General features: G+C 32.5%; 2 protein-coding genes across 2 annotated transcripts; both read right to left on the bottom strand.

Moving 5' to 3' along the window:
• Window positions 1-4071: 4071 nt before the first annotated feature.
• On the bottom strand, window positions 4072-7081 carry LOC141690735 (uncharacterized). The gene is made up of 5 exons (XM_074495510.1): window positions 6331-7081; window positions 6057-6289; window positions 4718-4862; window positions 4409-4584; window positions 4072-4095 (listed from the first exon to the last, which is right to left on the bottom strand). Exons 1-5 carry the CDS (start codon window positions 7079-7081, stop codon window positions 4072-4074), a joined length of 1329 nt encoding a protein of 442 aa, XP_074351611.1.
• A 381-nt stretch (window positions 7082-7462) lies between these two features.
• On the bottom strand, window positions 7463-12862 carry LOC141690736 (uncharacterized). Its single transcript, XM_074495511.1, has 18 exons — window positions 12821-12862; window positions 12590-12698; window positions 12416-12499; window positions 12279-12326; window positions 12101-12187; window positions 11954-12013; window positions 11497-11568; window positions 11334-11414; window positions 11137-11238; window positions 10924-11049; window positions 10751-10827; window positions 10139-10654; window positions 9851-10037; window positions 9277-9735; window positions 8966-9196; window positions 8719-8786; window positions 7765-8314; window positions 7463-7590 (listed from the first exon to the last, which is right to left on the bottom strand). The coding sequence occupies exons 1-18, from the start codon at window positions 12860-12862 to the stop codon at window positions 7463-7465; spliced, it is 3027 nt and encodes a 1008-aa protein (XP_074351612.1).
• Window positions 12863-13575: the final 713 nt, after the last annotated feature.

The raw sequence follows: 13575 nt of genomic DNA on the forward strand, positions 1-13575 counted from the left end.
TCAGTCTGAGAAGATGGCCTCCAGCGTCTCTTACTACAACACCAATACCGTTTCTATTGTCGCCTTCAGGAACATTCTGAATAAACTCACTATGCACATTGATCTTCACCCAACCATTAGAAGGAAACTGTTATACACGCTCAACATGTTCCATTCTCCTTAAATTTGTAAAACAAAAGATAACTGTTTGTTGTTGTAAATTGATTATATCAGATATTATAAACTGATTCTTGCAAGTAGTATATAAAGAAAATAGTTCAAGAGATGTGTCGATTGCAAATAGTTGTAGAGTTTTAAAGAACTAAAATATAAAATTAGAGAGTTGAGGAGATGTGTCTATTACAAATATTTCTAGAGCTTTAAATAACTAAAACTGTTGGAATAGTTTAGATTACAATGTTGTTTAATAAGGTGTCCAAAATTCGTTGTATAGTCTATAGAACCAATTTTCCAGGAATAAAAAATATGGTTATAAGGGAATATAAGTATTAGACTATCCATTTAATTGCTTTCGGAAACGTAGATAACAAATATTCTAAATTATGTGAGAATTACGGAGCATTTTTGTGCTCGGTAGATCTCACATATCATATGTTTAAATATCTATTTTAACAATGATAAAGGAATGTTCAAACAAAAAGAGGATCATAAAGACGAATCTTTCATTTTGGCCAAAGTTGATGTCATAATGTTTAAACTTGAAAATACAGTAGTTCGTCAGGAGAAATATTGTTAAACAAACTTATTACATTTAAATAGTAGAAACATTGAACGATATAACGTCATCTTCTTCGATCATTTCAAATCTTAGTTTGTCATGCACTGAGAGTTTGCTTTCGTTCACAAACTTATCCCATCCACCAGAAAATCGAGGCCTGGAATGTATACAAACCACTCTGACTTTTCAACAGCGTCTATTCATTATCAGAAGAACGTTGTTCACATTCACCCATTTTTCATCCTCCGGAATTATCCATGGTGGAATATACTATTAAACATGAAAAGTAACATATCAATTGAACTGCTCTAGTTTGAACATACAGTATGTGAAAAAATGTAAAGTAATTTCGTACCACTCCATGAGAATTCTGGTCTAGATTTGATCGAATGAGCATAACATCGAATACCCGATTGTTGTAATTCTGATGAATTGTTCGGATGACAGGGTTTGCATAATATATTAATACAATGTAAATATCAAATCGGAATGCTTTCTATGAAAAAACAATTTAGAAAAGAGGTGTCTAAAAAACCATCGGTGCCTGTTGATATAGGGAAGGTCCTTTCGACTCTTTTTCTGGAAAAAATGAAAACAACAAACTCATTCTTGGAAGTCAGTTGGAAGAGAAGAGTATCACCAGCTTTCAAATATTTCTTCTTGAAGACTGCTCCGAGATTTATAATTTGTTTACTCGTTGCTGAAAAATAAACTCATAATTATTTCCATTCGGAAGTCTGAGAAAATTATAAAGGCAAGTACAATCATAAACATACACATATTGTAATTATATAAGGTAATACGATATTATATTGATAATATATTGATATTAGAGATTCTCAATAATTCAAATATGGTTTTCCACAATAGCCGTAATTTTTTTTAGAAAATTTAATGAAAATTACAAAATCTATTGTATCAATACATAAAGTAATACAATTCGGTCCTTCTCAAATTCTAAAGTATATTTTCAATACAATTATATCAAGAAAGTAAAAGTATAGTATGCTAGATGGTGTTATATTTAAACTCAATAACATATACTCGTTTCGTCATTTAGCCCTAATTATATTTTTTAGAGAACGTCCGACACGTTTTTAAGTTGTATATAAATTATAGTTTTATATTTTTTTAAACAATTTTGATTTTTCTGAATAAAAAATAAAACTTTCGACATTTTCTCAAAAAATGACAATTGTAAAAATTATATTTTGTATATGAGATACTTTTTATGAATATTAAAATACGTTATTGACACTTTATGTTGATGTGACAAATTGGAATAGACTGAGGGACTAGTAAAATAATATGTATAACAATATGTTTCTCCTTTTTATGTAAATATAAATAATTTAAATAAATTTCCAAATGAAAAAAAAGCAAAGGACCGGTGTCATTCAATATATTTAAATTTTCCCCAAAACCAAAATAAGTAAAACCCAATTATTAATTACTCAAAAATATATAGTGGATAGTTGGGTAAAAGGGGGGAAAACACAAATGGTTAGTGAGCAGAACAGTAGAGAGAATTGCTGAGGAGTTTTGAGATTCTGAATCAAGAAGAACAATCAGCTACCAACATCAGACATAAACATGTTTGCAATTTCATTTCTTTTGATCTATATACATTGATTTATAGACTGTATTGAATGAAACCTGTATTATGTTTATTTAGCGAAAATAAACCTGTATTATGTTTATGTGTTTTAGCTGACATGAACTCTTCATCATATTGTTCTTCATTGAAGTATTAGATCCAATATGAACTTGTAATTAGGAGCCTAATCGATTGTTCACTATCATAAACTACAGATAACGGACAATGTCGAGTTCAATTCCTATGTACTCAAATACAGGTGCACATGTTTCCATAAATTAGCATGATATTTTATTTACATATAATGTTTTTCCTTAAATATATCATATATCTGTTTCAGTACTTCAATTAAATGATTGTCATTGATAGGTGAACAATCAGACAACAGATTTCAGTTTACTTATCAATGTAAAGGAGGTATCTTGATCACTGTTGCTCCTATAAGTATATCACAATTTGGTTAAGGGTTTACATCTTAAAGTGAATTATAAATTGATATAGACAACTTATTAATTTTGTAGGAAATACCTTCTTCACTTGCACAGAGGTTTGGCACTAATATCCCGAGAACAGTAACCTTTGGTTTGAAAAATGGCAAAATTTTCACAGGAACTTATACCAGAAGTGATGAGAGACTTGGTGGACTAATGCCTTTAATAAGGAAAAACTATATACAACCTTATGATAAGGTCACTTTCTGTCATACGGGAGCAGGACAGTTTAGACTTGAAATTGTTGATAGCGACGACATTGAGAGATTCATGACTAATGGTGAGGACCGCCTAAAACCATGTCTTGTTTGCTATATTTCTTATAAACATGTTTGTAATATGTTTTGATGGTTATATGATGAAATTATAAATTCCATGATGAATTAGGAAATGGCTTGGTGGATATGGAAGCTGAAATTGAAGAAGGTGCTCCTGTTCAATTTATATCAATTATAAAGCCATCAAATGTGAATAATAGTTCACACGGAGTGGTACAATTTCAAATAACTTACAGAACTAATAATTTGTGACATGCCGAAAAACATTCTTTCAGCTTTAATTTGGAAACTTCTCATACGTCTAATCAAATATTACATTTGTTTCATCTGTAGCTCATTCCTAAAGAAATCCATCCATTCCATCATGCGTTCAAAGCTGGTGATGAGGTAACATTGGTCAGAAATGCAAAAAGTTGGAAAGTTGGCATTGTTCTTTCTAATGGGGTACCGAGATTTTTGGCAGGATGGAATAAATTCAGCAGCGATAACAAACTAAAGGTTGTAGATAGATTGATTTTTAATTTCTCAGACAGTGTTGACGGTGCTGTATTCAATGTTGAAGTTTAGAACTACAGATATTACAATCATGTCGTTAAACCACCTATAATTTTTGTTTGAAAACTTATTCATGGCTTGATGCCTTAAACTTTGATGTTGTTTTGTGAATTATGATGGATATTTGATTTTATGTTAATGATTTGTAGACTCAAAGGTACTGATCAACATGAACTTAATGATTGTTTGGGTTTGTTTGTGACGATAAGGCCTAAATATGCAGACTACATGTGTCACGAGGCTACCACCATATTTAAATAGTTCTTTTATTCGTCTTCTTAAACCATGCTACATGTTTATTATAATAAAAATTACATTAACATACTTTATAATAAACTTATAATAACAAATTAAAAAAATAGATTCCACTATTACAATAATAAAGTATTTAAATCACTCATCCTTCTGTTGATCTTTACCAAAAGGTTGCAATCATTTAATCAACATTGCAAATACCTACATATAACACAATCTAACGATAAGGAAAATTAAATACTTAAGAAAACAAAAAAGAAATTAACATAAATAAGTATAGTAGCCTGTATACCGATTCCTCAATGCTTCCACCTCTGGAATTTCAGGATTTACATAAATTGCAGAAAAGGGCAGATTTGTGATGAACGTACGTCCTGTAAAAATGAAGTATGTTTTAATTATAAACAATTTCTTATAACCTGAATGACAGCAAATAAGTGTGTATACCAATAGAAGCATTAAAAACAATACCAGAAATTATTTATTATCTAAAAAGTGATAGTATGACAACTACCGATTGTTGAATATCGTGGTAAAACAATTCATTCGCCTCTTTAGCTAAATCTCCCAAAATTTTTACTTCAACTTTGGACATGCCATCACTAACATAAAAATTTAGGCATTTGGTTTCGCCATAAACCTTCTGTACAGACGTAGAGTGGATCTCTTGGTACACAACTCCGATTATATCTAAGTTTACAAAAAAGTATATGAAAAAAATTATTGATACTAAATGTATTTCATTGTCCGGAAGTATCATGTGTATCAAACTATCACTTTACTGCCATCAAATGATATTTTGAGCATAACATTGCTGAAATACCTGGTGCGGCAAGAGGAGAGTCATCAAGACCATCATGAGAATAGTTATTTCCAATATTATTAGTAAGGTTTTGCAAGCTCACAAAATGATACTTCTGTAATGGAACACTCCAATCATCACCGATAACATGTTTTATAATAGTTGACTATGAAAAGTATTTTTTAATCAGTGAAGAATTTTCACTTGGAGCCTTCATAACTCGTACGCATCGAAAGTGTACTATTTCATATATATTCCCTTCGACAAAGGTTTATGAAAATACACTTAGTAACTCCAATGGGATAACAGCATGAAATCGTACATTCTGAAATAGTAAGATGTTCACAACCAAGATAAAATGTGTAAATAACCGGCTTTTCAATAATTATATTTTCAAAAATTTAGATCTTACATTTTTGTCAAGAAGAATCAAATTTAATCCTTCTATACTATTTTCCATATCGCCAAAGGTAAGTCAGACTCTAATCACTTGTTGAATGATGAAGTGATGATAGACAACTGAAATTATCTCCTATACAGCAAACATATAAGAGATGATATGTAAGTCATCTTTGTGTTTCTTATCATTTGTGGCATGTAATTGGTACTACTCATACACATAGAATTAACATTGGAAAATTGAATTCAAACATGAAAGTCATACTCACCCTCGGACATTGTTTGTGGTAGTGGGATATTGAGGTATTAAGAGTTCAAAAAATTATGGTTTTATATATGTTGATTATGAGTAATGGAGGTAATTTTAACGTGTATGAAGACAAATCTTCTAATTTTTGGTAATTTTAATGATTGATTTTTGTTAGAATCTTAAAGATTGTGAACTACTATAAATTAATTAGGTATAATATCTCTTAAAATTTACAAAAATAAAATCGAATAATCATGTTATATTAATAAACAAATGATATGGTTGATTATGATGAACAATGAAAGTTCCTTAAAAATGGAAAAATAGATATATACAAATCTTGTTGATGAAACAGAAGACAACTGTATAATACATATCTAATTGACATTATTCCATATATGGATAAGTTCAAAATGACAACATCAAGATGTAATAAATTACATATGCTTAGGTAACTTGATTATGTTATAAAGTTGTTATTAGTAACATATATGGACATGGATTATATCAGGTAAAATCAAACGTTAAGTTTGTGTACAAATAATCTGTCTAGAGAAGGAAAACCCTTTGTTAAGTATATTTATATGATCAAATATCACCAAGCTTTGGTAAATTATAGAATACTTCCTCATATACAATATTAGACGTAATATTTGAATAACATCCAGTATCATCTAATATCAGAATATGAAGTCCTTCTGGATAAGTTACTCTTGAAACAACTACATAAAGTTGACCATGCGAGAACATTGATCTCGGTAAATACAATCCAACAGTATTGAGAGGCTGTCCTTGGCTTTTGTTAATGGTCATGGCAAAAAAGAGTTGCAAGGGAAATTGAGTTCTTTTGAATTCAAATGGCCATTTGGTGTCGGTTGGAACCATATCAATTCTTGGTATAAGGTGTTTTGATCCAACATTGGAACCACAAAGAATCTCACATTCTACAGATTTTTTTTGCATGCAGTGACTATCATTCGTGTACCGTTACATAAACCAAGAATCTGATTCAAATTCCGCATTAACATCACGGTACAACCAACTTTAATCTGTAACTCATGCTTTGGCAAGCAGGGCGTGTTAATTGAATTCAGGTATTCTACTGGAAAGGCAGTATCAAAATCATTATCCTCACCTCCATTGTCATCTATTAAATCATGACTGAAATAGGTATGAGTTTTACCTGGGATTTTCTCAATCACAAAGTCATTTATATCATCCACCAGACTATTTGTAGGAGCAAGGATTGCTCTGGATCTAAGATAATCGTAAGAAGACATGTTCGATAGAAAATCTGGATAGGTTATGTCAAATAAAGACTGAATTGGATTATCTGTTCCACGAACAATAAACTGCTCTGGAATTTCAAAATCTATCAAACCATCATCTCCAGGGTTCTCAGTAATGCTATGGACTGTGCCATTGCCAAAGGCAAGCTGCCATTTAGAAAATTCAGCAATTATCTTGTTGGGCTCTAAAGAATTTCCCGAATGAAGTCTCATGTTCTGACGTAAGGTGAAGACTTTATAGAAATCCCACAGCTTTGATCGATTCAGCATTGATCCAACGGTCTCTCCTCGGGAAGCTTTTGGGATAACCGGTAGTGTTTGGCGATAATCTCCACCAAATACAACAGTTATTCCACCGAATGACCTTGATGATCTACTTGAATCAATAGGAGCCATAATATCTCTTAAACAATTATCAACACTCTCAATACCATGCCTATGCCGCATATGTGCTTCATCCCAGATGATTAAACTTGTGTTTTATAATAATTCAGCAAGATCAGTACCGTGCTTTATTCCAGCTACTAAGATTTGGTCTACAATGATAGGTATATGAAAACATGAGTGAGCCATCCGACCACCATCTAGAAAAATAGCTGCAATTCTCGATGAGGCTACTGGAAAAATAATTTTACGCTCAGAACGAAGGCGACATAGAAGTGTCTGCCAGACAAATGTTTTCCCATACCCGCCACTTTCATAGACAAAGAATTGTTTTCTTTTGTTAGATTATACTTTCGACAATAGCCTCATACACTTCCTTTTGCTCTCTATTCAACTTGATATAATTCTCATCATGTTGCCTTTTCATTTTCTCTGTGTTGTAACCTATTTTTTGCCTATTTCTTCAGCAATTAAACCATTGCCACTGTTGTAAAGAAAGAGTTCTGGAGGATACGACATTGTCGGGAAATCTTTTAAGCTCTTTCCAATATCGTTCAGGAGTTTTTCAATTTCTGCAAGAATAATTATAAAATAGTTTAACTATTCTATTCAAATCATGTATACAGATTATATAATTATGGAAAATACAAATGTTTTATACTCTTGATAAGCAAACAGAAAACGACTAAAGAGTGGAAAGATATGTAAGTATTAAGATTGAAATATAAATTTAAAGATAGTCATACCCGCAAGAGCAAAATTTTGAATGTCACAATCTGGGAGATGTAAATTCCTGTTACGACTTTCTTTACATTTTAGCAGGATGATATCGTCAGACATACATTTCCACTGAGCATTCCATAAAAACAACGGATCAGAGATTGAGCAATATGCCAAAATGTTAAAAAACATTTCACGAAGCTGTTTCACAAGAGATGAGTGAGAATTCTCGACCATTGCTTCGTGCCATTGACTGTCATTCTGAAGAAGCCCCATAGCAGCACATGCTTCCTTGAAACTTTCAAAAACATGACCTTCAACCTTTCTTAGCTCGTCAAATGAAGTGGAACCTTTTCTCCGCATAAGTAACATGCGGAGATACAACAAATCACCACCAGTAGCATGTACTTCGGTTAATCTGCCAACTACATCACCTCTTTGGCGAGGTCTCCATTTACACTCTCGGGGGAGCCACGTAAAATGCGTAGAAAATTCAACATAGGTAAAATCTCGAGCGGTTGGAAATTCTTTATTAGCTTCAAACCAAGCCTCAAGTTTTGTCCTTTTACTATCCACCTATTGAACAACTTCGGATAGTGTTGTACCTGTTCTAAAACTGACGTATTTGTTGCCGGGTAAATGAATAAGTAATCTATCAACAGATGGCCACCGAGAATGTACATCAAAACCAAATATTCTTCATGCTGCTTCAGAGGCACAAACATAACGACCATCAAGATATTGCTTTACTTCATTTAAACAGGATTGCTTCTTCGATACACTACTATCAGGCACCTAGTTCTTTTTTTAAGGACCATAGTAGCAGTATCATAACCTTTAAGACAGTAATTGAATAGATACTTAAGGGGTCAAGCACTGTTACATACCTCAAGATTTATATGGTATTGAAAAAGAACCAATAAGTCTCTATCAAATGGAACAACAAACCTATTGTCCAAAAATGCCTTTCTTTTTTATACTTCTGCCAGTGTTGCATCTATGATAAATGGGAAAACCACAATCATCAATATACGTGTTACCATTGAACCTACATATGATGTACCGAAAAATACTGTTAAAAAATGAGCCGATTCTGTATATAATTAAATGGCAAAATTATAATATGTTGACATGATATTGGTTTAAATTGATTCATACAAGCCAAGTAAATATAAAAAATTAAAGTTTATAATTATGTATGATACCTCTTAGTAAAGTGTCTCATACATCTTCCTTTAACCATGCAAGGTGAATAGGTGTTGTCAACTCCACAGGGACCATGAATCATGTAATTGCTGACAGCGGCATAACCAACAGGATCTGTATCTTTGTCAGGTATTTCAGCACTGACCAGAGCATCTATTTGAGCAACTATTTTGGGCCTAGCATCCGGGTGTAGCCAAATCAACATATGCATGTGTGGAAGACCCCATTTTTGAAATTTTATTACATGCATAACTGTATAATGCGTTAGAGTTGAATTATCAGAGTAAAGAGTCTCTGAACTGTCATAATAGGAAAGGTTAATAAATAAATACCTCCTATGCATTTTCCAAAGTAGTTTTCCATCTTTATCAAATGCATTAGCTGATCCAATTTGAGTTTAAAAACTCTTGACACTATGTCAGGTGCATCGCACACATAAACACCTAGTAAAGATTTCATCATCTCGGTTATTTCAGGGCACTTTTTATTACATGTCATTGTCAGGAAAAGAGAAGGGTGTCCAATAGCCCTACATAATGCAAGTGCATCCTTAAAATTTTGTGACATATACCTTTGTGAACCTGTGAAGGATGCAGGTAATACAACAGCTTTCCCAATATAATTAGGATTGTGATCACCTTTACGCAAAGCATCTCGGATGGAAGTATACAGATCTGACCTTATAGTTGTTTGGTGAGTAGTAACCCAATCCAACAGATACTGTTCAATTGCACAAAAGGAATCAACGACATATTGTTGCCACAAATGACCTGATAAATGCAGAGTCAACCCTAACACATAAAAAAATGATTTATATAATGTGTTATATGAGAAATCCTGATCAATTTCATGAAGCTAGTAAACATATCCTGGAAAAAAATAAACAAAGTAAAGGTTAAAGTATACCTTCAGAATGGCGAATCATCAACTTATAGCAATAATATTCTTTCATGGAAATATATTCTCGATGCTTCTTTTCAAAATCATTATCATCAGGATTTAAATCGGCTGATTTCGAAAATTTTGTTTTAATCAATGGAATCTTTGTATGAAAACCTTCTTCTGCATGGGGGAACAAAAGTGGATACTGGAGCTGCATAAAAAAATGTCAGTTTCCCAAACCCTCTGAAGTGATTTTGTACGCGTCTCCACAATTGTATCCCGAAAACCTAATGAATCTCCATTAGCACTTACTATCAGACCTCCAACCTCATCTGTTGGTCCAATAATATTGAGACGACCACTCGCTGATTGAGAAGATAAGAGAAACAATCTAAACTCATCTTGTTCATTATATTTGAAGCGCTCACGTGCAGTATGAAATTGCCTAACCAATTCATTATGTTGATTTAACATGTCCATCAAAGCTTCAACAATGCTCTCGTCAATTTCATCTCTGGATCCACCAATTAGATTCATCCTATTCTCCAGTTCATTTTCAGTATCATAGATGTATACTTGACAAAACTTGGGAGATTCTCCATCTGCCGGGAGCATACTACCAAGAAGATGAAGATTTTGACCTTTGACCTTAAAGCAATATGGTGCTCCTCCCTTGTTAATTTTGTGATCTATTTTTCCACCACTGGAACACATCACAAATAATGAATTATAAAGATGATGGTTTAACTTGAAGTGGATAGTCCTCTCGCTTCCGTATAGTAATGATCTTAGTGGCTCAGTAGGTTGTTTCTCAGGTGGGAGCTGAACCTGTCCATTCTTGCATCATAGAGAAAAGGTAGGATTACTGTTTTTGTTGGATTTGTTGTTCCATTCCATGTTCCACATAAGGGCACCACACTTAACACATGTTGAGGTTGGCGGACCAATATTAACATAACCATCCCAAAGATTAATCCCAGGCAAATCCACGGGTTCAGCTTCTGCAGTAATACCAAAAAAAAAGTGCATCCATTAAATGTATTTAATTACGTGCGACAGACCTGCCTAGTTTTGAACAAAGTAAGCTCCAAAAATACCTTCATCAAAAAGTTCTTCCACATGTGTTCCATCATATGCGTCGTCAAAATTATTAATCAGGTTGGCAGCCACGTGAGAAGGTAATCGTTTGTCGATAGTATTGGAGTTCTGCCTAAGTGAAACATCTGCAATTAAATTTGATAATCAGAATATGGATTCTCATGACCATTCCTGGAAATAAGATTAATCTGACAAAATTCAAATTCTCATACTCTGTGAAGCAGGATCAATATTCTCCTTAGTTTTTTCTTTGTTACGTAGTATTGTAGATATGCTAGGGCCTCTATAACGTCTCTTCGATTCTATTGAAAAGGCTTCAACATAATATATAAATATATTCCAAAATATGTAAATTCGTCATAAATCCTTACCTCATATATCGGGTTAAAAAATGGAAGAACACCATTACTTGATATATTTGATTCAGAATGAGCCTTTGACATTTTTTTTTGTGGAATATATGATTTGACACTTGAAGGCGGAATGGTACCTAAAAAAACAATTCATTATGCAGATATATAGAGCATAATAATGGACTACTACTGATCAAGGAATAAGAACTGATAACTTACGATTAGATAAACATGATATGTTTGGGCTGTTATTGGAAAGCGGTGTGTGATTCATTATTGCTTGACCAAAGCCTAAGAAAAACAAAATCAATTATAACATCTAATAAATTAGAAAACTAAACATATGGTTAAATCACGATCTGTATCTTTAGTTGGATACAGCCACATAAGGTGTCATGCAAACATGGTTAAATCAATTATCTTAAATCGGGGGCAAAAATTATGAATAAAGTTTGAAACCAACATAAAGGTGCTGGCATTGTGAGATCTCGATGACATAATTGGTGTATTATTGCTTGACGCGGGTTATACTGATATATTTTTGGTAGGAGTTAATCCTACAAATATCAATTCATAAACCATAACAACAACTTAAGTATAATATAGATATATATATATATATAAGTGATCTGGATAGAGAAAGGATTAAGAACTGAACACTCACGATTAGATATACAGGATAGTACTAGGTTGTTATTGCAAAGCGGACTATAATTCAGCTGAGCTTTACCAGAGCCTGAAACAAAGAAACAAAGTAGAAACAAACATTATAAATCAATGTAATTCTCTAAATTTTGACTAAATGTTTGTCTACATAACTTACGGCTATTGGCAAGGTGAGATCTCGATGACATTATAGTAGAGGTTCTGCTAGATGTTGAATTTCTTATTATATCACTTTGCTGAGAACCTGATAGTTGATGAATGATATAAGATCAAAGATTAGTAGTATGTATATTTACAGAATATATATGACAGGATAATGTCATCAAGAAATATACCAACGCTATTTGAAGTAAAATTCTCTTTATCTGTAACTGATGATTGAACTACATAACAATAAATGGATATGGAAAATCAAACAAAAGACGATGAACTGCAACGTAGTATGTTAAGATATGCTGCAAATACAGAATACCTGGATTTTCCAAACCATTACGATTCATGTTGAGCAACCTATTGCGTAGAAACCTGTCTAAAGCTGACTCACGACCTCGACAAACTAGGCTCAAAAGTTTAATTTATACATTATTAAACATAATCATTCTAAGATACATTACAAATCTTTAAATTGTTGAAAAAATAGACATACTATAGTCACCAGACATGATCTGTGCTTCAGTAGTCGGCACAGGCTGAGATATATTTCGTCGGATATCTGATCTATTCTCATCCAGAGGTCGGAGAATCGGATCGCATATCTGTCCACGACCTCATTGCTTAACAGCTAAAACAAATACTAAATGTGACAAAAATGACTACAAAATAGCAATAACAACGTTTAAAGAAAACAAAGAGAAAGTATGATTATGTAGACTCGTACCAGGACCGTTATCATCAAAGGTAGTAGAACGTTTGCTCCCATTCATAGCTTATTTGGTATGCAATTAGTCCTATCAATACAAACGTATAAAAAATAGAGAACAAAACCCTTGATTATGCAGATTCATACCAGGCCCAAGGTCATAGAAGATAGCAGATTGTTTCCTCATGTTCAAAGCTTTAACCTACACGCCTCTGATGATGTGATGAGCCCAGCTTCTGTCATTACTGCACAACAAACATAATAGCTTTGGTTAAACATTGTCGGACAAAATCTTGATCATAACAGAAAGCGTGAAACAAAAAAACAATAGCAGATGATGAATGATGATGTATACAATTATTAATATTCATGTATATTTCCTAGTAAAAAATAAAGAAAAAGGTAAAGATTATCAAGGAAAGTAGTAATAAATTTTGAATTTGAATTACTGAAAACATGATTTGTGGATCTGTAATTGATTGGGTATAATGACATATCAATTTTAAAAATATGTTTGATCTTTTTAAAATGCAAAAATAATTTTTTAATAATTATAAATACCATTTAAGATATGGATACTCCATGGATCTTTGCAATTTTGTATAGGAATTAGTTGATTTAGGAATATGGGTCGACCCACTGGTCAAATTTTGAAAAAATGGGTCAAAATAATTACAAAAGTGACATTCTTAGTACAAATGTTGGGGTCTCTTCACTAGTGCTCATTAATATATAATAGATACTGAACTTTAAGTTATAAGGTAATTTTTAAA

Source organism: Apium graveolens, chromosome 10, assembly GCF_009905375.1.
Source record: "Apium graveolens cultivar Ventura chromosome 10, ASM990537v1, whole genome shotgun sequence".
Classification (NCBI taxonomy): domain Eukaryota; kingdom Viridiplantae; phylum Streptophyta; class Magnoliopsida; order Apiales; family Apiaceae; genus Apium; species Apium graveolens.

Bases quoted from the DNA above. Each gene is read 5' to 3' on its own strand.
- LOC141690735 (XM_074495510.1), bottom strand. From the start codon at position 7,081: ATGCGGCATAGGCATGGTATTGAGAGTGTTGATAATTGTTTAAGAGAT. The intron at 6,290-6,330 runs GTACACGAATGA...AAAAATCTGTAG, and splicing joins GATTCTTGGTTTATGTAACG to AATGTGAGATTCTTTGTGGT. The intron at 4,096-4,408 runs GTAGTTGTCATA...TGTTATATGTAG, and splicing joins ACCACGATATTCAACAATCG to GTATTTGCAATGTTGATTAA.
- LOC141690736 (XM_074495511.1), bottom strand. From the start codon at position 12,862: ATGGGAGCAAACGTTCTACTACCTTTGATGATAACGGTCCTG. The intron at 12,327-12,415 runs GTATTCTGTATT...ATTGTTATGTAG, and splicing joins TAATGGTTTGGAAAATCCAG to TTCAATCATCAGTTACAGAT. The intron at 9,197-9,276 runs GTATTTATTTAT...CGCATTATACAG, and splicing joins CTTTGGAAAATGCATAGGAG to TTATGCATGTAATAAAATTT.